This window comes from Bos javanicus, chromosome 11 (genome assembly GCF_032452875.1).
Source record: "Bos javanicus breed banteng chromosome 11, ARS-OSU_banteng_1.0, whole genome shotgun sequence".
Classification (NCBI taxonomy): Eukaryota; Metazoa; Chordata; class Mammalia; order Artiodactyla; family Bovidae; genus Bos; species Bos javanicus.
Window position 1 is genome coordinate 93,266,200 of NC_083878.1, and position 27,732 is coordinate 93,293,931.

General features: G+C 41.5%; 1 protein-coding gene across 1 annotated transcript; it reads left to right on the top strand.

Annotated features, from left to right (window-relative positions):
- LOC133256565 (olfactory receptor 1J4-like) lies at window positions 1-27,629 on the top strand. Its single transcript, XM_061431355.1, has 2 exons — window positions 1-524; window positions 26,687-27,629. Exons 1-2 carry the CDS (start codon window positions 28-30, stop codon window positions 27,627-27,629), a joined length of 1,440 nt encoding a protein of 479 aa, XP_061287339.1. The 5' UTR covers window positions 1-27.
- Window positions 27,630-27,732: the final 103 nt, after the last annotated feature.

Genomic DNA, 27,732 nt, shown 5'->3' on the forward strand with positions numbered 1-27,732 from the left:
TTCATCCCCAGAAGAGATAAGAAGAGCATGAGGCCTGAGAATCAGAGCCACATGTCTGAGTTCCTCCTCCTAGGACTCCCCATCCAGCCAGGGCAGCAGAGCATGTTTTTCGCCCTGTTCCTGGGCGTGTACCTGACCACAGTGCTGGGCAACCTGCTCATCCTCCTGCTCATCAGGCTGGACCCTCGCCTCCACACCCCCATGTACTTCTTCCTCAGCCACTTGGCCCTCACTGACGTCTCCTTCTCATCTGTCACTGTCCCTAAGATGCTGATAAACATGCAAACCCAGGATCAATCCATCCCCTATGCAGAGTGCATAGCACAGATGTATTTTTTCCTACTTTTTGGCTGCATTGATAACCTTCTTCTTGTAGTGATGGCTTATGACAGGTACATGGCCATCTGTCACCCTCTCCACTACACCACCATCATGAGGGAGGAGCTGTGTATGTTTCTGCTGGCTGGATCCTGGTTCCTCTCTTGTGTCATTGCCCTGTCCCACACCATCCTCCTGGCTCAGCTGTCCTTCTGTGCAGACAACATCATCCCACATTTCTTCTGTGACCTTGCTGCCCTGCTCAAGCTCTCCTGCTCAGACACCTCTGTCAATGAGCTGGTCATATTCACTGCAGGAGCTGCAGTTGTCATTCTTTCACTGAGTGGCATCCTGGTCTCTTATGGTCTCATTGGGGCCTCCATCCTGAGGGTCCCTTCTACGAAGGGGATCCGCAAAGCCCTGTCCACCTGTGGCTCCCACCTCTCTGTGGTGTCCTTATTCTATGGAACCATTATGGCACTGTACTTTTCCACCTCATCAGGCAAGTCCAAAGACAAAGACATGATTGCCTCACTGATGTACACACTGGTGACCCCCATGCTGAACCCCTTCATCTACAGCCTAAGAAACAGAGACATGAAATTGGCTCTGGGATTTCTTTTCAAAAGCAATAATCTTCTCGTCAAGTGAGAATCACCTAACTATGCTCTTATTTAAACCCACTGACTTTGTCAGAAACGCTCTCTTAAAAAGTTGCATGTTGACCATCCATGTCTCTAGCATCATCCCAGTTATTCTTTAGTTTTTTAACTTTATATTTGTTTATTTATTTAGAACATTATGAAGCTTGATTAGATGAATAATTTTGTTACTGAGAATTATATATTATTGGTTACTATTTTTTAACTGTTTATTTAAATTTATTTATTTTAATTGGAGGCTAATTACTGTACAATATTGTATTGGTTCTGCCACACATCAACATGAATCCACCACGGGTGTACACGTGTTCCCCATCCTGAACCCCCCTCCCACCTCCCTCCCTGTGCCATACCTCTGGGTCATCCCAGTGCACCAGCCCCAAGCATCCTGTATCAAACCTGGTCTGGTGATTCGTTTCTTATATGATATTATACATGTTTCAATGCCATTCCCCCAAATTCATCCCACCCTCTCCCTCTCCCACAGAGTCCAAAAGACTGTTCTATACATCAGTGTCTCTTTTGCTGTCTCCCATACAGGGTTATCATTACCATCCTTCTAAATTCCATATATATGTGTTAGTATACTGTATTGATGTTTTTCTTTCTGGCTTACTTCACTCTGTATAATAGGCTCCAGTTTCATCCACCTCATTAGAATTGATTCAAATGTATTCTTTTTAATGGCTGAGTAATACTCCATTGTGTATATGTACCACAGCTTTCTTTATCCATTCATCTGCTGATGGACATCTAGGTTGCTTCCATGTCCTGACTGTTATAAACAGTGCTGTGATGAACACTGGGGTACATGTGTCTCTTTCAAGTCTGGTTTCCTCGGTGTGTATGCCCAGCAGTGGGATTGCTGGGTCATAAGGCAGTTCTATTTCCAGTTTTTTAAGGAATCTCCACACTGTACTCCATAGTAGCTGTACTAGTTTGCATTCCCACTAACAGTGTAAGAGGGTTCCCTTTTCTCCACACCCTCTCCAGCATTTATTGCTTGTAGACTTAAATGGTCACTATGTTACTGGGCCAATTCCTTTCATTTTAGTCATATCTGTTTTCCATTCATTCTTCCATTGCCCCACAACACACATGCAACTTGTGGTCTTCCAAGCACCAAACTCCATTTTAGTGAGATATGTGATTCATCATTCTAAATACATTGTGCTATTTTTTTTTTTAGTATTTATTTATTTGAGTGTGTTTTAGCTGCAGTACACAGGATCTTTGTCGCATCATGTGGGATCTTTACTTGCAGCACATGGGCTCTCTGGTTGTGGACCAGGGGCTCAGAAATTGCCGCACGCAGGCTTAGCTGCTCCGTGGCATGTAGGATCTTAGTTTCCCAACTGGAGGTCAAACCTGTGGCCCCTGCTTGCAAGGAAAATTCTTAACCCCTGGACCACCAGGAAGGTTTCATGAATATGTTGCCCTATTGTTTTAACTTCCTGAAGAGAGAAAGACTTGCTAAAACAACACCACACATCAACCACCTCTCTTAAAAGGAAAACATGACAGTGGCATTTGTGCTTCCCTTTTAATGATGAAGCCAGGCTTGTTTTAAATTTAGGCTAAGATTAGAGGTGTGAAATATGGTTGTATATTGGAACAAGCTGTACCTTCATGGGCTTCCCTGGTGGTAAAGAAACTGCCTGCCAATGCAGGAGATAAGGGTTAGATCCCTGGGTCAGGAAAATACTCTGGAGTAGAACATGGCAACCCACTCCAGTATTCTTGCCTGGAGAATTCCATGGACAGAGGAGCCTGGCAGGCTACAGTCCATGGGGTCACAAACAGTCGGACTGAAACCACTTAGCAGCATGCATGCATGTACCTTCTCATATCCTGGGTTTCTGATACTCAGGTGGTCAGATAAGATCAGTCACTCAGTTGTGTACGACTCTTTGCAACCCCATGTGTCACAGCACGCCAGGCCTCCCTGTCCATCACCAACTCCCGGAGTTTACTGAGAATCACGTCCATTGAGTCACTGATGCCATCCAGCCATCTCATCCTCTGTCGTCCCCTGCTCCTCCTTCCCCCAGTCCCTCCCAGCATCAGAGTCTTTTCCAGTGAATCAACTCTTCGCATGAGGTGGCCAAAGAACTGGAGTTTCAGCTTTAGCATCATTCCTTCCAAAGAAATCCCAGGGTTGATCTCCTTCAGAATGGACTGGTTGGATCTCCTTGCAGTCCAAGGGACTCTCAAGAGTCTTCTCCAACACCACAGTTCAAAAGCATCAATTCTTCGGTGCTCATCCTTCTTCACAGTCCAACTTTCACATCCATACATGACCACAGGAAAACGCGTAGCCTTGACTAGACGAAGCTTTGTTGGCAAAGTAATGTCTCTGCTTTTGAATATGCTATCTAGGTTGGTCATAACTTTCCTTCCAAGCAGTTAGCATCTTTTAATTTCATGGCTGCAGTCACCATCTGCAGTGATTTTGGAGCCCCCCAAAATAAAGTCTGACACTGTTTCCACTGTTTCCCCATCTATTTCCCATGAAGTGATGGGACCGGATGCCATGATCTTCGTTTTCTGAATGTTGAGCTTTAAGCCAACTTTTTCACTCTCCACTTTTACTTTCATCAAGAGGCTTTTGAGTTCCTCTTCAATTTCTGCCATAAGGGTGGTGTCATCTGCATATCTGAGGTTATTGATATTTCTCCCAGCAATCTTGATTCAGCTTGTGTTTCTTCCAGTCCAGAGTTTCTCATGATGTACTCTGCATACAAGTTAAATAAACAGGGTGACAATATACAGCCTTGACGTACTCCTTTTCCTATTTGGAACCAGTCTGTTGTTCCATGTCCAGTTCTAACTGTTGCTTGCTGACCTGCATACAAATTTCTCAAGAGGCAGATCAGGTGGTCTGGTATTCCCATCTCTTTCAGAATTTTCCACAGTTTCTTGTGATCCACACAATCAAAGGCATAGTCAATAAAGCAGAAATAGATGTTTTTCTGGAACTCTCTTGCTTTTTCCACGATCCAGTGGATGTTGGCAATTTGATCTCTGGTTCCTCTGCCTTTTCTAAAACCAGCTTGAACATCAGGAAGTTCACAGTTCACATATTGCTGCAGCCTGGCTTGGAGAATTTTGAGCATTACTTTACTAGTGTGTGAGATCAGTGCAATTGTGCAGTAGTTTGAGCATTCTTTGGCATTGCTTTTCTTTGGGATTGGAATGAAAACTGCCCTTTTTCCAGTCCTGTGGCCACTGCTGAGTTTTCCAAATTTGCTGGCATATTGAGTGCAGCACTTTCACAGCATCATCTTTCCGGATTTGGAATAGCTCAACTGGAATTCTATCACCTCCACTAGCTTTGTTTGTAGTGACGCTTTCTAAGGCCCACTTGACTTTCACATTCCAGGATGTCTGGCTCTAGGTCAGTGATCACACCATCATGATTATCTGGGTCGTGAAGATCTTTTTTGTACAGTTCTTCTGTGTATTCTTGCCACCTCTTCTTAATATCTTCTGCTTCTGTTAGGTCCAAACCATTTCTGTCCTTTATCGAGCCCATCTTTGCATGAAATGCTCCCTTGGTATCTCTAATTTTCTTGAAGAGATCTCTAGTCTTTCCCATTCTGTTGTTTTCCTCTATTTCTTTGCATTGATTGCTGAAGAAGACTTTCTTATCTCTTCTTGCTGTTCTTTGGAACTCTGCATTCAGATGCTTATATCTTTCCTTTTCTCCTTGCTTTTCACTTCTCTTCTTTTCACAGCTATTTGTAAGGCCTCCCCAGACAGCCATTTTGCTTTTTTGCATTTCTTTTCCATGGGGATGGTCTTGATCCCTGTCTCCTGTACAATGTCACAAACCTCAGTCCATAGTTTATCAGGCACTCTATCAGATCTACTCCCTTAAATCTATTTCTCACTTCCACTGTATAATCATAAGGGATTTGATTTAGGTCATACCTGAATGGTCTAGTGGTTTTCCCTACTTTCTTCAATTTAAGTCTGAATTTGGCAATAAGGAGTTCATGATCTGAGCCACAGTCAGCTCCTGGTCTTCTTTTTGCTGACTGTATAGAGCTTCTCCACCTTTGGCTGCAAAGAACGTAATCAATCTGATTTTGGTGTTGACCATCTGGTGATGTCCATGTATAGAGTCTTCTCTTGTGTTGTTGGAAGAGGGTGTTTTTTATGACCAGTGCATTTTCTTGGCAAAACTCTATTAGTCTTTGCCCTGCTTCACTGTGTATTCCAAGGCCAAATTTGCCTGTTACTCCAGGTGTTTCTGACCATCTACCACTCAGGTGGTAGATGGTCAGAATTCTCCAATGTGTTTCAGCACTTCACTTTCTATAATGAAATGAGCATTTTGGAATCTCAAGTAGAGTCAAATTAAGTTTTATGGAATATTCTTTTGTTAAGTTAAAGAACCCTCCTTAGTAATAGGTGATATAACTTTTCATTATAACTTAGAGTTTCTATCTGCTGAAATAAATTAGATATAAACCTTTAGAAATAAGTCTTTTATTTCTTCTTTCTTGTCTAGTGTTTTCCAGACACAAATATTCAGTTAAGTTTCTAATTTTTACTTTTAATGAAGTCCAGAATGCTAGCTTCTCACTGCAGAATCTAGCTAATAAAGTACTTTTGATGGTTTGCTAAAACTGAAATAGACTCTAATTTGATTGTACCTGTGACAGTAGCGGACCACAGAGTAGTCAATCTGATTACCAAATTTCTCCATTCTAGGAAAACTAAAATTTTTCCATATAAATTGGATTTTTGTGTTGAGAACAGCCTTCTGCTGTCTGATTAATTTTAGTATGGGAAAATAAGGGTTGTCTTTTACCCAGATATCACACTTTTAATAGGAAGAAACTAAATGTATGAACTTACAGTTAATGCACACAAAAGTATTTACTGCATGACTACTATGTGTCAGGCAATTTTCTACATTCTAGGAACACAAGTTAAAAAAAATTTTTGATCCCCTTGTAGAGTTTACATTCCAGCATGCCTGATCCTGCTCATTATGCTCCTTTTTTTTCGATAGTAGTTTTGAACCTTCCAACACACCATAAGCTTTTTACTTATTTTTTGTCATTGTTACTTTACTGGAAAGTAAGCTCTACAGAAGATGGGTTTTTGTCTGATATAGATAAATTCTAGATTTGTTGGTAGGTAAAAACTTATATGAATGACTATGCCAAAGCCTTTGGCTGTGTGGATCACAATAAACCGTGGAAAATTCTGAAAGAGATGGGAATACCAGACCACCTGACCTGCCTTTTGAGAAACCCATATGTGGGTCAGGAAGCAACAGTTAGAACTGGACATGGAACAACAGACTGGTTCCAAATAGGAAAAGGAATACGTCAAGGCTGTATATTGTTACCCTGTTTATTTAACTTATATGCAGAGTACATCATGAGAAACGCTGGGCTGGAAGAAGCACAAGCTGGAATCAAGATTGCCAGGAGAAATATCAATAACCTCAGATATGCAGATGACACCACCCTTATGGCAGAAAGTGAAGAACTCAGAAGCCTCTTAATGAAAGTTAAAGAGGAGAGTGAAAAAGTTGGCTTAAAGCTCAACATTCAGAAAATGAAGATAATGGCATCCGGTCCCATCACTTCATGGGAAATAGATGGGGAAACAGTGGAAACAGTGTCAGACTTTATTTTGGGGGGCTCCAAAATCACTGCAGATGGTGACTGCAGCCATGAAATTAAAAGACGCTTACTCCTTGGAAGGAAAGTTACGACAAACCTAGATAGCATATTCAAAAGCAGAGACATTACTTTGCCAACAAAGGTTCGTCTAGTCAAGGCTATGGTTTTTCCTGTAGTCATGTATGGATGTGAGAGTTGGACTGTGAAGAAGGCTGAGCACAGATGAATTGATGCTTTTCAACTGTGGTGTTGGAGAAGACTCTTGAGAGTCCCTTGGACTGCAAGGAGATCCAACCAGTCCATTCTGAAGGAGATCAGCCCTGGGATTTCTTTGGAAGGAATGATGCTAAAGCTGAAACCCCAGTACTTTGGCCACCTCATGCGAAGAGTTGACTCAGAAAAAAGACTCTGATGCTGGGAGGGATTGGGGGCAGGAGGAGAAAGGGACGACAGAGGATGAGATGGCTGGATGGCATCAGTGACTCAATGGACGTGATTCTCAGTAAACTCCGGGAGTTGGTGATGGACAGGGAGGCCTGGCGTGCTGCGATTCATGGGGTCACAAAGAGTCGGACACGATTGAGTGACTGAACTGAACTGAACTGAAAAAGGGGGATCAAGAGTGCCAGGGGTGAGGTCTGACTCTTTGCAGCCCCATGGACCATAGCCTTCCAGGATCCTCTGCCTATGGAATTCTCCAGGCCAGAATACTAGAGTGGGTAGCTGATCTCTTCTCCAGACAATCTCCCCAGCCCAGGAATCAAACCCAGGTCTCCCACATTGCAGGCAGATGTTTTACGGTCTAAGCCACCAGGGAAGCCCAACTTTCACAAAAAGGGGATTCAAGAGTGCTAGGGGTGAGATGCATAATTTGATTCCATGTGGTCCAGGTAGAGTTTATTGAAAAGATAACATCCAAAGTTGTTAGTGAGGACAGGTAAGTGAACCATGGAGGTATTTGGGCAAAAGTATTTGAAGCATGGAAATTAGTACCTAGAACTTCTCTGAGGTGAGATGGTGCCTGGCCTGTTCCAGGGACACTGAGGGTCCTCTATAGCTGGACAGGGACGAGTAGGGAAGGGATGGCAGGTGGTAAGTTTAGAGATATCAGAGAACCAGATCTGTAGGGTACTTAAGGTCATAGCAGGTGTATTAGTCAAGGTTCTCTAGAGAAATAGAACGAATAGTGTGTGTGTGTGTGTGTGTGTGTGTGTGTGAAAGAGAGAGAGAGAGATTCACTGGAATTGGCTTGTGTAATTGTAGATACTAGCAAATCCAAATTTGGCAGCGTGGGTTGGCAGCCTGGAACCCATGGACAATTTGCAGTTTGAGTCTGAAAGTAGTATGGGGACAAAAGTGCCCCTTCTTTAGGGGAATCATTCTTCTTCTGGTGGCTCAGTCAGTAAAGAGTCTGCCTGCAATGTGGGAGATTTGGGTTCAATTCCTCGATCGGGAAGATCCCCTGGAGAAGGGAATGGCAACCCACTCAAGCATTCTTGCCTAGAGAATTCCATGGGCAGAGGAGCTTGATGGGCTACAGTCCATAGGGTCACACAGAATCGGACACGACTGAGTGACTAACACTTCCTTCAACTGATTGAATAAGGCCCACCTACATTATGGGGGACAATCTGCTTTAATCAGAGTCCAGATTGCAATGTTGCTGCTGCTGCTGCTGTTGCTAAGTCGCTTCAGTCGTGTCCAACTCTGTGCGACCCCATAGATGGCAGCCCACCAGGCTCCTCCATCCATGGGATTTTCCAGGCAAGAGTACTGGAGTGGGGTGCCATTGCCTTCTCCGGATTGCAATGTTAATCTCATCCAAAAATACCTTCATGGGAGGGAGGAGCTAAGATGGCAGAGGAATAGGACGGGGAGAACACTTTCTCCCTCACAAATTCATCAAAAGAACATTTAAACGCCAAGTAAATTCCACAAAACAACTTCTGAATGCCAGCAGAGGACATCAGGAACCCAGAAAAGCAACCCATTGTCTTCGAAAGGAGGTAGGAAAAAATATAAAAAACAAACAAACAAAAAAGAGACAAAAGAGGGAGGGACAGAGCTCCATTCCGGGAAGGGAGTCTTAAAAATAGAGAAGTTTCCAAACACCAGGAAATATTCTCACTGCTGAGTCTGTGCCAAGCCTTGGAAGCACAGAGGGCAACATAACAGGGGGGAAAGATAAATAAACAATTAAAACCCACAGATTACGAGCCCTATGGTAATTCCCCCAGCGGAGAAGCAGCGCAGACGCCTGCATCCACCATTAGCAAGCGGGGGCTGGGCAGCGCGGGCTGCATCGCTTAGAGTAACGATCTGGCCTGAATACCCCGAGCACTACCCGAGTGAAATAATTTGGGCTAGCAAACCAGACTGTGGGATATCTACCACGTGAAAAGCCAGCCCTAACCTAAGACACGGCCAGGCCTGCGCACGGAACAAAGGACTGTACAGAGATAGCCGGCTGCAGACCGTCCCCCTCCGGTGACAGGCAGCCAGAGCTGGAAGGGGGCAATCACAGCCCCAGAGAGACATTATCTACAAAACTGTAAGCAGGCTTCTTTGCTAACTAAAACTTCTTGGGGGTCTGGACAGTCAACATCCGCCTGAGAAGGTGCGCCGGTTGTACACCCAGATAACTGAGTGGCAGGGAGGCGATAAGTCGCAGCAACCGCGCTCGCCAAACACCTCATCACTGAAAGACAAGTATATGTCTTGTCTTTCTTGTCTGAGCTGCTCGGACCTGGGAAGGGCACAAAATGCAGGCCCAATCGAGTCTGTGCCTCTGAGGACTACCTGAGTGTCTGAACCTGAGCGGCTTAGACCTGGGAGGTGCAAGCAGCCCAGGGCTGGCCACGGATGGTTCCCGGTGGAGCAATCTAGAGCCTGAGCAGTGTGGGCAGGGAGGCTACACGCACCGTGAGCGGGGGCAGGCCCAGTGTGGCTGAGGCACTGCGAGCACACGCCAGTCTTATTTATTTGCAGCGTCCCTCCCTCCCCACAGCACGACTGAACAAGTGAGCCTTAAAAAAAAAAAAGGTGTCCACCACCACCCCCTTTGTATCAGGGCGGAAATCAGACACTGAAGAGACCAGCAAACAGAAGAAGCTGTAACAGAGGGAACCGCCTTGGAAGCAACAGGCAATAGATTAAAACCCCGTGGTTAGTACCGACTACATAGGAAGTGGCCTATAGATCTTGAGAAATATAAGCCGGAACAAGGAACTAGCCAAAAATGAACTGAACCCACAATGCCCACAACAATATCAGAGAAAGTCCTATATATATTTTTATGATCATTCTTTCTTTCTTTTTTTTTTAAATTAAAAAAAAAATTTTAAGTCCTCAATTACTCCTTTAATTTTCACTTTTATAACCTACTATTACTTTGCAAAAAAAAAAAAAGACCGTTTTTAAAAAAAAAAAAAAGCAAGCTTCATATATATATTTTTTATAACTTTTGTGACTTTGTTTTTTTTTTTTTTCATCTTCTTTTCTTTAACGTTGTATTTTTGAAATTACAAACTCTGCTCTAGATTTTTATTTTAGCTTTTTGGTATTTGTTATCAATGTTGTACCTATATTTTTTTTTATAACTTTTGTGACTTTTTTTTCCTTTTTCTTTCTCTTCATCTTTTATTTAACATTGTATTCCTGAAATTCCAAACTCTACTCTAGATTGTTAATTTATGCTTTTTGATAGTTGTTATCTATTTTGTACCTATATCTTCTTTATAATTTTGTGACTTTGTTTTTGTTTTTCTCTCTTTCTTTTCCTTCTTCTTTTCTTTAACATTGTATTTTTGAAATTCCAAACTCTACTCTAGATTTTTAATTTTTGCTTTTAGGTATTTGTTATCAATTTTGTACCTTTAAGAACCCAATCTTCAGTACCCATTTTTTACTAGGCAGCGAGATTACTGGCTTGACTGCTCTCTCCCCATTCAGACTCTCCTTTTTTTCCACCAGGTCGCCTGTGTCTCATCCCTAACCCTTCTCTACTCTCCCTAACTCTGTGAATTTCTGTGTGTTCCAGACGGTGGAGAACACTTGGGGACCTGATTATTGGCTGGATCTGTCTCTCTCTTTTTCATTCCCTCCTTTTATCCTCCTGGTCGCCTCTGTCTCCTTCCTCCCTCTTCTCTTCTCTGTATAACTCCATGAACATCTCTGAGCAGTTCAGTTGTGGAGTGCACATAAGGAAGTGATTACTGGTTAGCCCGCTCTCTTCTCTATTGATTCCACCTCATCTCATTCGGGTCACCTCTAACTCCCTCCTCCCTCTTCTCTTCTCCATGTAACGCTGTGAACCTCTCTGGGTGACCCTCACGGTGGAGAAACTTTTCATCTTTAATCTAGATGTTTTATCAATGGTGTTGTATAGAAGGAGAAGTTTTGAGACTACTGTAAAAATAAGACTGGTAACTGGAAACAGGAGGCTTAAGTCCAAACCCTGACTCCAGGGAACATTAATTGACAGGAGCTCATCAAATGCCTCCATACCTACACTGAAACCAAGCACCACACAAGGGCCAACAAGTTCCAGGGCAAGACATACCAAGCAAATTCTCCAGCAACACAGGAACACAGCCCTGAGCTCCAATATACAGGCTGCCCAAAGTCACCCCAAAACCATAGACATCTCATAACTCATTACTGGACACTTCATTGCACTCCAGAGAGAAGAAATCCAGCTCCACCCACCAGAACACCAACACGAGCTTCCCTAACCAAGAAACCTTGAGAAGCCACCTGTACAAACCCACACACAGTGAGGAAACACCACAATAAAGAGAACTCCACAAACTGCCAGAATATAGAAAGGACACCCCAAACTCAGCAATATAAACAAGATGAAGAGACAGAAGAATACACAGCAGATAAAGGAACAGGATAAATGCCCACCAAACCAAACAAAAGAGGAAGAGACAGGGAATCTACCTGATAAAGAATTCCAAATAATGATAGTGAAATTGATCCAAAATCTTGAAATCAAAATGGAATCACAGATAAATAGCCTGGAGACAAGGATTGAGAAAATGCAAGAAAGGTTTAACAAGGACCTAGAAGAAATAAAAAAGAGTCAATATATAATGAATAATGCAATAAATGAGATGAAAAACACTCTGGAGGCAACAAATAGTAGAATAACAGAGGCAGAGGAAAAAAGATAAACAAATTAAAAGAAATGAGGACAATCTCAGAGACCTCCAGGACAATATTAAATGCTACAACATTCGAATCATAGGGGTCCCAGAAGAAGAAGACAAAAAGAAAGACCATGAGAAAATACTTGAGGAAATAATAGTTGAAAACTTCCCTAAAATGGGGAAGGAAATAATCACTCAAGTCCAAGAAACCCAGAGAGTCCCAAACAGGATAAACCCAAGGCAAAACACCCCAAGACACATATTAATCAAATTAACAAAGATCAAACACAAAGAACAAATATTAAAACAGCAAGGGAAAAACAACAAATAACACACAAGAGAATTTCCATAAGGATAACAGCTGATCTTTCAATAAAAACTCTCCAAGCCAGGAGGGAATGGCAAGACATACTTAAAGTGATGAGAGAAAATAACCTACAGCCCAGATTATTGTACCCAGCAAGGATCTCATTCAAATATGAAGGAGAAATCAAAAGCTTTACAGACAAGCAAAAGCTGAGAGAATTCAGCACCACCAAACCAGCTCTCCAACAAATACTAAAGGATATTCTCTAGACAGGAAACACAAAAAGGATGTATAAATTCGAACCCAAAACAATAAAGTAAATGGCAACGGGATCATACTTATCAGTAATTACCTTAAATGTAAATGGGTTGAATGCCCCAACCAAAAGACAAAGACTGGCTGAATGGATACAAAAACAAGACCCCTACATATGTTGTCTACAAGAGACCCACCTCAAAACAGGGGACACATACAGACTGAAAGTGAAGGGCTGGAAAAAGATTTTCCATGCAAAGAGGGACCAAAAGAAAGCAGGAGTAGCAATACTCATATCAGATAAAATAGACTTTAAAACAAAGGCTGTGAAAAGAGACAAAGAAGGACACGACATAATGATCAAAGGATCAATCCAAGAAGAAGATATAACATTATAAATATATATGCACCCAACATAGGAGCACCACAATATGTAAGACAAATGCTAACAAGTATGAAAGGAGAAATTAACAATAACACAATTAAAGTGGGAGACTTTAATACCCCACTCACACCTATGAATAGATCAACTAAACAGAAAATTAACAAGGAAACACAAACTTTAAATGATACAATAGACCAGTTAGACCTAATTGATATCTATAGGACGTTTCATCCCAAAACAATGAATTTCACCTTTTTCTCAAGTGCACTTGGAACCTTCTCCAGGATAGATCACATCCTGGGCCATAAATCTAGCCTTCATAAATTCAAAAAAATAAAAATCATTCCAAGCATCTTTTCTGACCACAAGGCAGTAAGATTAGATCTCAATTACAGGAGAAAAACTATTAAAAATTCCAGCATATGGAGGCTGAACAACACGCTGCAGAATAACCAACAAATCACAGAAGAAATCAAAAAAGAAATCAAAATTTGCATAGAAATGAATGAAAATGAAAACACAACAACCCAAAAACCTGTGGGACACTGTAAAAGCAGTCCTAAGGGGAAAGTTCGTAGCAATACAGGCATACCTCAAGAAACAAGAAAAAAGTCAAATAAATAATCTAACTCTACACCTAAAGCAACTAGAAAAGGAAGAAATGAAGAACTCCAGGGTTAGTAGAAGGAAAGAAATCTTAAAAATTAGGGCAGAAATAAATGCAAAAGAAACAAAAGAGACCATAGCATAAATCAACAAAGCCAAAAGCTGGTTCTTTGAAAGGATAAACAAAATTGACAAACCATTAGCCAGACTCATCAAGAAACAAAGTGAGAAAAATCAAATCAATAAAATTAGAAATGAAAATGGACAGATCACAACACAGAAATACAAAGGATCATAAGAGACTACTATCAGCAATTATATGCCAATAAAATGGACAACGTGGAAGAAATGGACAAATTCTTAGAAAAGTACAACTTTCCAAAACTGGACCAGGAAGAAATACAAAATCTTAACAGACCCATCACAAGCACAGAAATTGAAACTGTAATCAGAAATCTTCCAGCAAACAAAAGCCCAGGTCCAGACGGCTTCATAGCTGAATTCTACCAAAAATTTAGAGAAGAGCTAACACCTATCCTGCTCAAACTCTTCCAGAAAATTGCAGAGGAAGGTAAACTTCCAAACTCATTCTATGAGGCCACCATCACCCTCATACCAAAACCTGACAAGGATGCCACAAAAAAAGAAAACTACAGGCCAATATCACTGATGAACATAGATGCAAAAATCCTTAGCAAAATTCTAGCAATCAGAATCCAACAACACATTAAAAAGATCAAACACCATAACCAAGTGGGCTTTATCCCAGGGATGCAAGGATTCTTCAATATCCACAAATCAATCAATGTAATACACCACATTAACAAATTGAAAAATAAAAGCCATATGATTATCTAAATAGATGCAGAGAAAGCCTTTGACAAAATTCAACATCCATTTATGATAAAAACTCTCCAGAAAGCAGGAATAGAAGGAACATACCTCAACATAATATAAGCTATATATGACAAACCCACAGCAAACATCCTCAGTGGTGAAAAATTGAAAGCACTTCCTCTAAAGTCAGGAACAAGACAAGGGTGCCCACTTTCACTATTACTATTCAACATAGTTTTGAAAGTTTTGGCCACAGCAATCAGAGCAGAAAAAGAAATAAAAGGAATCCAAATTGGAAAAGAAGAAGTAAAACAATGGAACAAAATAGAAAGCCCAGAGATAAATCCATGCACATATGGACACCTTATCTTTGACAAAGGAGGCAAGAATATACAATGGATCAAAGACAATCTCTTTAACAAGTGGTACTGGGAAAACTGGTCAACCACTTGTAAAAGAATGAAACTAGAGCACTTTCTAACACCATACACAAAAATAAACTCAAAATGGATTAAAGATCTAAACGTAAGACCAGAAACTATAAAACTCCTAGAGGAGAACATAGGCAAAAACTCTCCGACATACATCACAGCAGGATCCCCTAGGACCCACCTCCCAGAATATTGGAAATAAAAGCAAAAATAAACAAATGGGACCTAATTAAACTTAAAAGCTTCTGCACAACAAAGGAAACTGTAAGCAAGGTGAAAAGACAGCCTTCAGAATGGGAGAAAATAATAGCAAATGAAGCAACAGACAAACAACTAATCTCAAAAATATACAAACAACTCCTACAACTAAAATGGGCCAAAGAACTAAATAGACATTTCTCCAAAGAAGACATACAGATGGCTAACAAACACATGAAAAGATGCTCAACATCACTCATTATCAGAGAAATGCAAATCAAAACTACTATGAGGTACTATTTCACACCAGTCAGAATGACAGCGATCCAAAAGTCTACAAGCAATAAATGCTGGAGAGGGTGTGGAGAAAAGGGAACCCTCTTACACTGTTGGTGGGAATGCAAACTAGTACAGCCACTATGGAGAACAGTGTGGAGATTCCTTAAAAAACTGGAAATAGAACTGCCTTATGATCCAGCAATCCCACTGCTGGGCATACACACTGAGGAAACCAGAATTGAAAGAGACACGTGTACCCCAATGTTCATCACAGCCCTGTTTATAATAGCCAGGACATGGAAGCAACCTAGATTTCCATCAGCAGATGATGGATAAGAAAGCTGTGGTATATACACACAACGGAGTATTACTCAGCCATTAAAAAGAATACATTTGAATCAGTTCTAATGAGGTGGATGAAACTGGAACCTATTATACAGAGTGAAGTAAGCCAGAAAGAAAAACACCAATACAGTGCACTAATGCATATATATGGAATTTAGAAAAATGGTAACAGTAACCCTGTATATGAGACAGCAAGATAGACACTGATGTATAGAACAGTCTTTTGGACTCTGTGGGAGAGGGAGAGGGTGGGATGATTTGGGAGAATGGCATTGAAGTATGTATAATATCATATAAGAAACAAGTCGCCAGTCCAGGTTCGTTGCACGATACTGGATGCTTGGGGCTGGTGCACTGGGATGACCCAGTGGGATGATATGGGGAGGGAGGAGGGAAGAGGGTTCAGGATGGGGAACACATGTATACCTGTGGCAGATTCATTTTGATATATGGCAAAACCAATACAATATTGTAAAGTTAAATAAAATAAAATTTAAACAACAACAACAACAAAAAAAACACACACACACACAAAAATACCTTCATGGAAACATTTAGAGTTGTGTTTGACCAAATAGCTGAGTCCTGCAGCCTAGCCAAGTTGACACATAAAATTAAGCATTCTAGTAGACCTTTTGGTTTTCATTCTGAGGATTTGGGAACCCATCGAAAGGGATTCAATAGAGGAAAAACATGGTCATACTTGATTTTGTTATTGTTTCTTTAAAAGCACCTGGATTTGGAGGGTTATAAATGGCATACAATAAACTTTGCATATCTAAAGTACACTACTTGCCTAGTTTTGACATTTGTATAGCTCATAACGATTATGAATTTTCATAATGCCTACCCTACTGCTCTCCCTTTGCTCCTTCCATCTGTCCCCAGGGAAAACACTAATCTGTTTCTGTCGCATGGTTTAGTTTGCATCTTCTATAAGTTAATTTAAGAAGTTTATTTTCATTTATTACAGTGTGTGTTCTCTTCTTGCTGCCTTCTTTCACTCAGCATAAGCACTTTGAGATTCATTCGTGTTGTACTGTGCATCAGTACTTCATTTTTAAAAATTGGTGAATAGTATTCCATTGTATGGACATACCACAGATTTTTTTGATGGGTATGTGGGCTGTTCCCAGTTTCTGGCTATTAAATAAAGCTGTTATGAAAATTCTTGTGTAAGTCTATATATAGGTATATACATTCATTTTCTCTAGACAGATACCTAATCATGCTATGTAGTATATGTTGAACTTTCCCCTCTTTTCACTACTTCTATTTTTTAAATATTTATTGGAGTATAGTTTATGTTCAATGTTGTGTTAATTTCTGCTGTTCAGCAAAGTGAATCAGTTATACATATACACATATCCACTTTTTAAGATTCTTTACCCATATAGGTCAGCACAGAGTGTTGAGTAGAGTTCCCTGTACTATGCAGTAGGTCCTTATTAGTTATCTTTTTTAGTATATATTTAAGTTGGTATATATTTTGGTATATATAAATAAATTTCCAAACTGTTTTATTGTCCTGCAAGCAGTTTATATGAGTTCCAGTTTGTCATAGCTTCAACAACACTTTATATCAGCAGTCCTTTCCGTTTTAGCCATTCTAATGGGTGTAAAACCAGTTTACAGACCTGGAGCCACTTGATTGGACAAATGTCTGGGTTTCTGAGAAAAAGTAATCTTGTAACACTGGCTATTTTCTGAGCTTCTTGATTCTCCCTACCTCCGTGCCTGATTTTTTATCAGACCCCGGAACTTTTCACCATTTACCTGCCATTCATTTTGCATTAACATTTTTTTTCTATGCCTCCTCCCACTTGAGTATGTGTTCTACAAAAGGGATTTATTTCTGCTGATATTATTTGCTGTTTTGTCTCCAGAGCATAAATCAGTGTTTTCTTCAAAGAGAGTCTTAATGATTATTTAAGTGAAGGAATGAATGAATAAATGGACAGATGAATTCATTCAACAATTACAAATCAGAATTGTCTATTGTGAGCCATAGCTGATCCTTAGTGATACAAAGACATTGACAACAAACCCTACCGTTTGTTAAGCTTTCATTATATGCTCACGCAAGCATCCTTCAAACTCAAATGAAGAATATGATCATTGTTTCAAAGTTGAAGAAACTGAATCTGAGCTCTTTGATAACTTGCTCAGGTGTGCTCTCTTACTAGATGGAGAGCCCTGAGTCTTTTTTCCCAAAGTTATAGATTCAATGAAAGTGAATGTGAAAGTCACTCAGTTGTATCCGACTCTTTGCAACCCCAGGGACCATACAGTCCTTGAAATTCTCCAGGCCAGAATACAGGATTGTAGCCTCTCCCTTCTCCAGGGAATCTTCCCAACACAGGTATCAAGCCCCACTCTCCCACATTGCAGGTTAATTCTTTACCAGCTGAGCCACAGGAGAAGCCCGACTTCAACTGAAGTATGTACAGAGCCCTGTACATTTTTTAAATTAATTCATTAACTTTAATTGCAGGCTAATTATTTTACAATATTGTAGTGGTTTTTGCCATACATTGACATGAATCAGCCACAGGTGCTCATGTGTTCCCCATCCTGAACCCCACTCCCACCTCCCTCCCCATCCCATCCCTCAGGGTCATCCCAGTGCACCAGCCCTGAGCGCACTGTCTCATGCATCAAACCTGGACTGACAATCTATTTCACATATGATAATGAGAGAGTCATTTGCTAGGCAGGTTGATAAGAAGTCCAAGGGTCCCTAAGGAGAGAAGGATGTGGAATTCTCAAGGAGGAAGAAAGGACAAACTTTTTTTCCCCTCTACATTCCTTAGGATTATATAACAATAATGTATTCTGCTTGAGGACAGTCTCTAGGAAAAACATTCTGGCTAATCCTGTTATCTTAAAATGTAAATTATGGGAGTAGGTCTCGTGAGGTCTTTACAACCTCCAGACATTCTTTTGATTCACTGTAATAACTAATTCAGTTCAGTTCAGTTCAGTTCCTCATCCTGTCCGACTCTGTGATCCCATGAATCGCAGCACGCCAGGCCTCCCTGTCCATCACCAACTCCCAGAGTTCACTGAGGCGCACGTCCATTGAGTCAGTGATGCCATCCAGCCATCTCATCCTCTTTGGTCCCCTTCTCCTCCTGCCCGCAATCTCTCCCAGCATCAGAGTCTTTTCCAATGAGTCAACTCTTCGCATGAGGTGGCCAAAGTACTGGAGTTTCAGCTTTAGCATCATTCCCTCCAAAGAAATCCCAGGGCTGATCTCCTTCAGAATGGACTGGTTGGATCTCCTTGCAGTCCAAGGGACTCTCAAGAGTCTTCTCCAACACCACAGTTCAAAAGCATCAATTCTTCGGTGCTCAGCCTTCTTCACAGTCCAACTCTCACATCCATACACGACCACAGGAAAAACCATAGCCTTGACTAAATGGACCTTTATTGGCAAAGTAATGTCTCTGCTTTTGAATATGCTATCTAGGTTTGTCATAACTTTCCTTCCAAGGAGTAAGCGTCTTTTAATTTCATGGCTGCAGTCACAATCTGCAGTGATTTGGGAGCCCCAAAAAAATAAAGTCTGACACTGTTTCCACTGTTTCCCCATCTATTTCCACTGTTTCCCCATCTATTTCCCATGAAGTGATGGGACCGGATGCCATTATCTTCGTTTTCTGAATGTTGAGCTTTAAGCCAACTTTTTCACTCTCCTCTTTCACTTTCATCAAGAGGCTTTTTAGTTCCTCTGCACTTTTTGCCATAAGGGTGGTGTCATCTGCATATCTGAGATGATTGATATTTCTCCCGGTAGTCTTGATTACAGCTTGTGTTTCTTCCAGTCCAGAGTTTCTCATGATGTACTCTGCAGAGAAGTTAAATAAGCAGGGTGACAATATACAGCCTTGACGTACTCCTTTTCCTATTTGGAACCAGTCTGTTGTTCCATGTCCAGTTCTAACTGTTGCTTCCTGACGTGTATATAGGTTTCTCAAGAGGCAGGATCTCTTTCAGAATTGTCCACAGTTTATTGTGATCCACATAGTCAAAGGCTTTGGCATAGTCAGTAAAGCAGAAATAGATGTTTTTCTGGAACTCTCTTGCTTTTTCAATGATCCAGCGGATGTTGGCAATTTGATTTCTGGTTCCTCTGCCTTTTCTAAAACCAGCTTGAACATCAGGAAGTTCACGGTTCACGTATTACTGAAGCCTGGCTTGGAGAATTTTGAGCATTACTTTACTAGCGTGTGAGATGAGTGCAATTGTGAGGTAGTTTGAGCATTCTTTGGCATTGCCTTTCTTTGGGATTGGACTGAAAACTGACCTTTTCCAGTCTTGTGGCCACTGCTGAGTTTTCCAAATTTGCTGGCATATTGAGTGCAGCACTTTCACAGCATCATCTTTTAGGATTTGAAGAGCTCAACTGGAATTCCATCACCTCCACTAGCTTTGTCCATAGTGATGCTTTCTAAGGCCCACTTGACTTCACAGTCCAGGATGTCTGGCTCTAGGTGAGTGGTCACACCATTGTGATTATCTGGATCGTGAAGATCTTTTTGTACAGTTCTTCTGTGTATTCTTGCCACCTCTTCTTAATATCTTCTGCTTCTGGTAGGTCCGTATCATTTCGGTCCTTTATCGAGCCCATCTTTGCATGAAATGTTCCCTTGGTATCTCTCATTTTCTTGAAGAGATCTCTAGTTTTCCCCATTTTGTTGTTTTCCTCTATTTCTTTGCATTGCTCGCTGAAGAAGGCTTTCTTATCTCTTCTTGCTATTCTTTGGAACTCGGCATTCAGATGCTTATATCTTTCCTTTTCTCCTTTGCTTTTCACTTCTCTTTTCACAGCTACTTGTAAGGCCTCCTCAGACAGCCATTTTGCTTTTTTGCATTTCTTTTCCATGGGGATGGTCTTGATCCCTGTCTCCTGTACAATGTCACAAACCTCATTCCATAGTTCATCAGGCACTCTATCAGATCTAGGCCCTTAAATCTATTTCTCACTTCCACTGTATAATCATAAGGGATTTGATTTAGGTCATATCTGAATATCTAGTGGTTTTCCCTACTTTCTTCAATTTCAGTCTGAATTTGGCAATAAGGAGTTCATGATCTGAGCCACAGTCAGCTCCTGGTCTTGCTTTTGCTGACTGTATAGAGCTTCTCCATCTTCGGCTGCAAAGAACATAATCAATTTGATTTCGATGTTAACCATCTGGTGATGTCCATGTATAGAGTCTTCTCTTGTGTTGTTGGAAGAGGGTGTTTGCTATGACCAGTGCGTTTTCTTGGCAAAACTCTATTAGTCTTTGCCCTGCTTCACTGTGTATTCCCAGGCCAAATTTGCCTGTTACTCCAGGTGTTTCTTGACTTCCTACTTTTGCATTCCAGTCCCCTATAATGAAAAGGACATCTTTTTTGGGTGTTAGTTCTAAAAGGTCTTGTAGGTCTTCATAGAACCATTCAACTTCAGCTTCTTCAGCGTTACTGGTTGGGTCATAGACTTGGATTACTGTAATATTGAGTGGTTTGCCTTGGAAATGAACAGAGATCATTCTGTCATTTTTGAGATTGCATCCAAGTACTGCATTTCGGACTCTTTTGTTGACCACGATGGCCACTCCATTTCTTCTGAGGGATTCCTGCCCGCAGTAGTAGATATAATGGTCATCTGAGTGAAATTCACCCATTCCAGTCCATTTCAGATCGCTGATTCCTAGAATGTCAACATTCACTCTTGCCATCTCTTGTTTGACGACTTCCAATTTGCCTTGATTCATGGACCTGACATTCCAGGTTCCTATGCAATATTGCTCTTTACAGCATCGGACCTTGCTTCTATCACCAGTCACATTCACAGCTGGGTATTGTTTTTGCTTTGGCTCCATCCCTTCATTCTTTGTGGAGTTATTTTTCCACTGATCTCCAGTAGCATATTGGGCCCCTACTGACCTGGGGAGTTTCTCTTTCAGTATCCTGTCATTTTGCCTTTTCATACTGTTCATGGGGTTCTCAAGGCAAGAATACTGAAGTGGTTTGCCAGTCCCTTCTCCAGTGGACCACATTCTGTCAGATCTCTCCACCATGACCCACCCATCTTGGGTTGCCCCACAGGCATGGCTTAGTTTCATTGAGTTAGACAAGGCTGTGGTCCTAGTGTGATTAGATTGACTAGTTTTCTGTGAGTATGGTTTCATTGTGTCTGCCCTCTGATGCCATGTTGCAACACATACCATCTTACTTGGGTTTCTCTTACCTTGGGCTTGGGGTATCTCTTCACAGCTGCTCCAGCAAAGCACAGCTGCTGCTCTTTACCTTGGATGAGGGGTATACATTGGAGAGTATATAACTCCATTGCTAACACTAGCATGGGGGTATTCTTTCTGCCCCCTTCTGATGCCTATGTCAGAAGCTATCTCTATCTCCTTTATACTTTAATAAAACTTTATTATACAAAAGCTCTGAGTGATCAAGCCTCGTCTCTGGCCCCGGATTGAATTCTTCTCCTCTGGAGGCCAAGAATCCCAGTGTCTTTTCATGGTTCAGCAACAACCTTTCAGTAATATACATGTTTCAATGCTATTCTCTCAAATCATCCCACCCTCACCTTCTCCCACAGAGTCCAAAAGTCTGTTCTTTACATCTGCATCTCTTTTGCTGTCTCTCATATAGGGTCATTGTTACCATCTTTCTAAATTCCATATATATGCATTAACATACTGCACTGGTGTTTTTCTTTCTGACTTACTTTGCACTGTATAATAGGCTCGAGTTTCATCTACCTCATTAAAACTGATTCAAATGCATTCTTTTTAATAGCTGAGTAATATTTCACTCTGTATATGTACCATGGCTTTCTTATCCATTCATCTGCTGATGGATATCTAGGTTGCCTCCATGTCCTAGCTATTGTAAACAGTGCTGTGATGAACATTGAGGTACATGTGTTTCTTTCAATTCTGGTTTCCTCAGTGTGTATGCCTAGCAGTGGGATTGCTGGGTCATATGACAGTTCTATTTCCAGTTTTTTAAGGAATCTCCATGCTGTTCTCCATAGTGACTGTACTAGTTTGCATTCCCACCAGCAGTGTAAGAGGGTTCCCTTTTCTCTGCACCCTTTCCAGCATTTATGCTCAGTATCACTCGTTATCAGAGAAATGCAAATTAAAACCACAATGAGGTACCATCTCACTCCAGTCAGAATGGCTGCTATCAAAAAGCCCTGTACATTTTAAGGGGCTTTGTGTTTTAATTGAAGCCTGTGTAGGTGTTGGGAAGCCTGCAGAAGCTTGCTGAGTTCCTTACACTGTCTGTACCATACACTGCTGTACAGAGAACCTGAACTCATGACGCAGAAGCTGTGGGCAATAAGGGAACTTCCACTTCCCACCCATAGATTTGACCAGAAGCCCAGTACCACTGACTTTAGGGACAATATCTCCTGTGGCCCCAGGTATAGCTCAGTCCCTCTGGATCCTAAACATACTCCCCATCAAGGAGCCAGGAGGAAGCTGGGCAATTAGCCCCAGTTGACTGCTTCTCTAGTCAGGTATTGGTGGCTGTTTCCCTCTGGGGTTTCTTTCTGATGAGTCAAAGGAGACTTTCTTGCCTGTTGTTTTGAGGCTGCTGAACAGACATGAGAGTCTGTAAAGGTCCTCGGGCCACCACGGTTTGCTCTTTTTCTTTGGATGCTGGGTCTTTTGAGCAGAAAGTGAAGATTCAGGTGACAGAAAGAAGCAGAAGGTATCTGAACTTATAGCATCGTTGTAGCTCAGAAGAAGCTCAGAAATCTCCAATTCATGCATGTGTGTCTGTGTGTAAATGTGTGCACATGTGACCACGAGAGACATTGCATGTATCTGTGTGTGTTTTGTGTTGTATGACTATGTGTGTATGTGTAATTGGAATTCCAGAGAAGCTGGAAATTTCCTATCAGTGTGTGCTCCTTTTACTTCCATTCGTTGCTTGTGTGCTGAATGTAAGGCCTTGTGCATAACTCATGATTTGAATACGTATGACTTCTTGGTCTACAATGACTGTGGTATAGGATGGTTGAGAGTTTTCTGTGTGTAGCTGTACTGTACATGTGCATTTAGTTTGTGAGTTTTGCATAGATTTGAAGCTGACTCACATCCTGACTGTATTCACCTATTAACAGTTTGAGCGTGTGTGTGTGCATGTGTATGCAAAGTCATTTTTTACTGTTTTGTGACCCTATGAACTATAGCCCACCAGGCTCTTCTGCCCATGGAATTTTCCAGGCAAGAATACTGAAGTGGGTTGCCATTTCCTACTTTAGGGGATTTTCCCAACCCAGGGATTGAACCTGGGTCTCCCGGGTCTCCTGAATTGGCAGGCAGATACTTTACCATTGTGATACCTGGGAAGCCCAAGTTAGAGAAAAATAAAATCCATTTGGCAGGTATTTGTCTGTGATACTGTGTGAGTGCCTTTGTGCAAAAAAAAAAAAAAAAGCAACAACACCCACATCTTGACTTACTTCACACAGAAGATACAGGTGTGTGCATGTGTGTGTGTGTGTGTGCATAATGGTCTCATATTTTAGCTCTCCATTTGGATGAGACCAGAATCACACAAGCAGCTCCAAAGGAAGCCCACTTTGAAGAACTTCTGGCATCCATTTGTCAGTGATGTAAATATTCCAACAGTACTGGAAATCAAATACTTTGGACACACTTCTTCAATTTTGGTAATACATTTTAGAAACAAAATGCTCATTTCTGGTGTCACATATGTATACACTCAAATCTTTGTCTTTTCCCCACTTAATAGCTTTGGATTTGGCCTTGGTGATGCTCAGCATCCTCTACTGTCAATGGAATCTTGATGATTGCTGAAACATCTTGTGTGTAAGGTGCTTCAGACATTCTAGACACATTGCAAGCTCTTTTTCAATAGTAAGTTGTAGACTCATGGAGGCTGAGACAGCTGACCCTCCATTTCTCTACTTCTCAGGAAAAAAATTTGGTATGAAGACAGGAAAATTAGACCCATCCATAGGCTCTCTCCCAATCCTCTCCAGACCGCAATCCCCCAGATTGCCACTTCTCTCTTTATTACTGAGCAATTCCCTGGCCACCTCTTTCCACGTGGTGTTGATGGAATCATAGCACCACCTCTGTATTGTTCCCAGCTCCTTGTTTTCATTATGTGCTCTGGTTCTCCTCCAGGAGATCTTTGTGATCCTGGGTTAAGTCCGACCTAGCAACTTTCAGGGAAAAGGCAGTCCTTGGCAGAATGGTCCAGAGCCTGGACCCTTCTTCTGCCCTATGAACTGAATCAATTAATGACCTCAAGTAACTTCCTGGTCTGGAGCAAGCATCTAGTGAGAGATTCTTACACGATGTTAATGTTTATCTTTCTCTCCCAAGCATATGTTACCTTTTTACTTTAACTTTTCACATTTCACATTTAAATGTTGCCTCTCTACCACCCATAAAAATAAATGAGTGGGTTCTCGCTCTAGTGAAAAGATTATCAGAAAATCAACCTTTGAGACCAGGCTCCACTATACAGTATCTATGTGAGATTATTTAATTTATTTCACTACTCTTGTTAGTAAAATGATGGAAAAAATTACTGTCTTCTCTATTTTCCAGATACAAATAAACATTGATGGACTGAACAAAATTGAAGGCAAATAAAAGCCATTTACAAACTAAAGGGCTGCAGGAATATGAGTGTTGACAGTTATCTAAGCAGAGAGAATCCTTCAAATCTTGAAATAACATTTCTTAAGATCCTGCCTATTCTAACTAGAGAGAAAGAGACATAGTAGAGTCACAAGAGCAGAGATTCCAATAAATTTTAAAAAACACAAGAGAGAATTGTGACTATAGAAGTTACTATATGATCATGCTAGTTTCCTACTGCTTCTCAGTATGTTTACAATGAAGTTTAATAACACCTACTTCTTAGGACTGTTGACAAAATTTAGTGAGGCTATTTTCCAAAAATGTATTAGTCTGACATATTGTTCATTAAATGTCAGTAATTATCCAGTGTGAGGATCAATATTGGGAAATAGTGAACGGTCAGTCAGGTAACTGAATTCTAATAGACCCTCCATCCTTCAGTATCTCTCAGCTTTCAGACCCCAGATCTCAGATCTCAGGTGTCTTCCTACCTATGAACATCCAGATCTGAGACAACATGAAAAACCAGAAATGGATGGAAATACATGTATAGAAAGAAGGTTTGTTTCTTGGCCAGAAGATAAACATGCATTAAGACAAGTTCTACCAGAGAATTGACCTCAGTGATATCTGAACTCAGTTCACCTTATTGTGTGAGCACTCAGATAGATGCAAATTTTAGGCCAGTTTCTTGGACCTTTGTGCCGACCATCTCATAATACTGTTTTATTAAATCCTTGAATTTAATATTGAGTTTTTTGGATACTTGTCCTGTCATAAAAAATAATTGAGGAAATTTTGTATGTATTTTATGTAGGACATTGTTCTTAGATATTAATATGCCTTGAATTAGAATGCTCTTTTAGGCAATGGCACCCCACTCCAGTACTCTTGTCTGGAAAATCCCATGGATGGAGGAGCCTGGTGGGCTGCAGTCCATGGGGTCACAAAGAGTCGGACACGACTGAGCGACTTCACTTTCACTTTCCATTTTCATGCACTGGAGAAGGAAATGGCAACCCACTCCAGTGTTCTTGCCTGGAGAATCCCAGGGACAGGGTAGCTTGGTGGGCTGCCGTCTATGGGGTTGCACAGAGTTGGACACGACTGAAGCGACTTAGCAGCAGCAACAGCAGAATGCTCTTATTAACTCTATGAATATGTGATGTTGGTGTCTTTGCATTATAGAGGCACATGTGAGGCCAAGAGAGATTTAGTATCCCAAGTCATATAGCTAAAAAGAGGTGCAGCTAGGATCACAACATGAGGAATCTGGCTTCAGGTCCATAATGTTAGTCAATCCTTTGGCAGGTGTTCCCTAGAGGGTTAGTATCCAAAGAGAAGAGGTCCTGTGTGACCTGTTTACTCCTATATCTCCAGTCAAAAGCTTAAAGCCAGAAACACGGTTAATTAAAAAGAAAACTTAAGAATGAATTTGCTCTGGTTTTCATCAAAAGGAATCATATTGATCATTGAGGATGTGTCGCTTGCTCTGGCAACGTTAGGTGATAAAAGGAATTTAGGAGAAAATTCTTTTTCTCCAAGAATAAATTAGAGACCCTAGTGTGGTCAAAGCTTCTGACATTTTCCTCCTCTCCTTCATCCGCAGCAGACAGGAGAGGAGCATGAGGAGGGAGAACCAGAGCAGTGCGTCCGAGTTCCTCCTCCTGGGGCTCCCCATCCGGCCAGAGCAGCAGGGCATGTTCTTCGCCCTGTTCCTGGGCATGTACCTGACCACGGTGCTGGGCAACCTGCTCATCATCCTGCTCATCAGGCTGGACCCTCGCCTCCACACCTCCATGTACTTCTTCCTCAGCCACTTGGCCCTCACTGACGTCTCCTTCTCATCTGTCACTGTCCCTAAGATGCTGATAAACATGCAGACTCGGGATCAATCGATCCCCTATGCAGGGTGTGTAACACAGATGTACTTTTTCATATTTTTTGGTTGTGTTGACAATCTTCTTCTTGCAGTGATGGCCTATGATAGGTATGTGGCCATCTGTCACCCTCTCCACTACACCACTATCATGCGAGGAAACCTGTGTATTTCACTAGTGGCTGTGTCCTGGATCTTCTCCTGTAGCAGTGCAATGTCCCACACTCTCAGCCTGGCCCGGCTGTCCTTCTGTGCTGATAACACAATCCCTCATTTCTTTTGTGATCTTGCTGCCCTGCTTAAGCTCTCCTGCTCAGACACCTCCCTCAATGAGTTGGTCATCTTCACTGTGGGGGCACTGGGAATCATCATACCACTAACTGGCATCCTAGTCTCTTATGTCCGCATCGGGGTCTCCATCCTAAAAGTCCCTTCCACCAAAGGGATTTACAAAGCCTTGTCCACCTGTGGCTCCCACCTCTCTGTGGTTTTCCTATTCTATGGGACAATTATGGTTCTGTACATTTTCCCATCATCAAACAACTCCAATGACAAAGACATAATTGCTTCAGTGATGTACACAGTGGTCACGCCCATGCTGAACCCTTTCATCTATAGTCTGAGGAACAGAGACATGAAGGGGGCTCTTGGGAGATTTTCCAGGAGGGAGATCTTCTTCTCTAAGTAACAATACCTCACCTTCTCAGTTTCTCACTCCGAAGAACCAAATGGCACCAGTGTCAGAGATTCCCCTGTGGAAATCTGTGCCAAAGACCTTGCCTGTTGCTGGT

Coding starts and splice junctions, on each gene's coding strand:
- LOC133256565 (XM_061431355.1), top strand. CDS start 28: ATGAGGCCTGAGAATCAGAGCCACATGTCTGAGTTCCTCCTCCTAGGA. Junction 525..26,686: donor ACCATCCTCCTGGCTCAGCT/GTCCTTCTGTGC, acceptor ACAGGAGAGGAG/CATGAGGAGGGAGAACCAGA.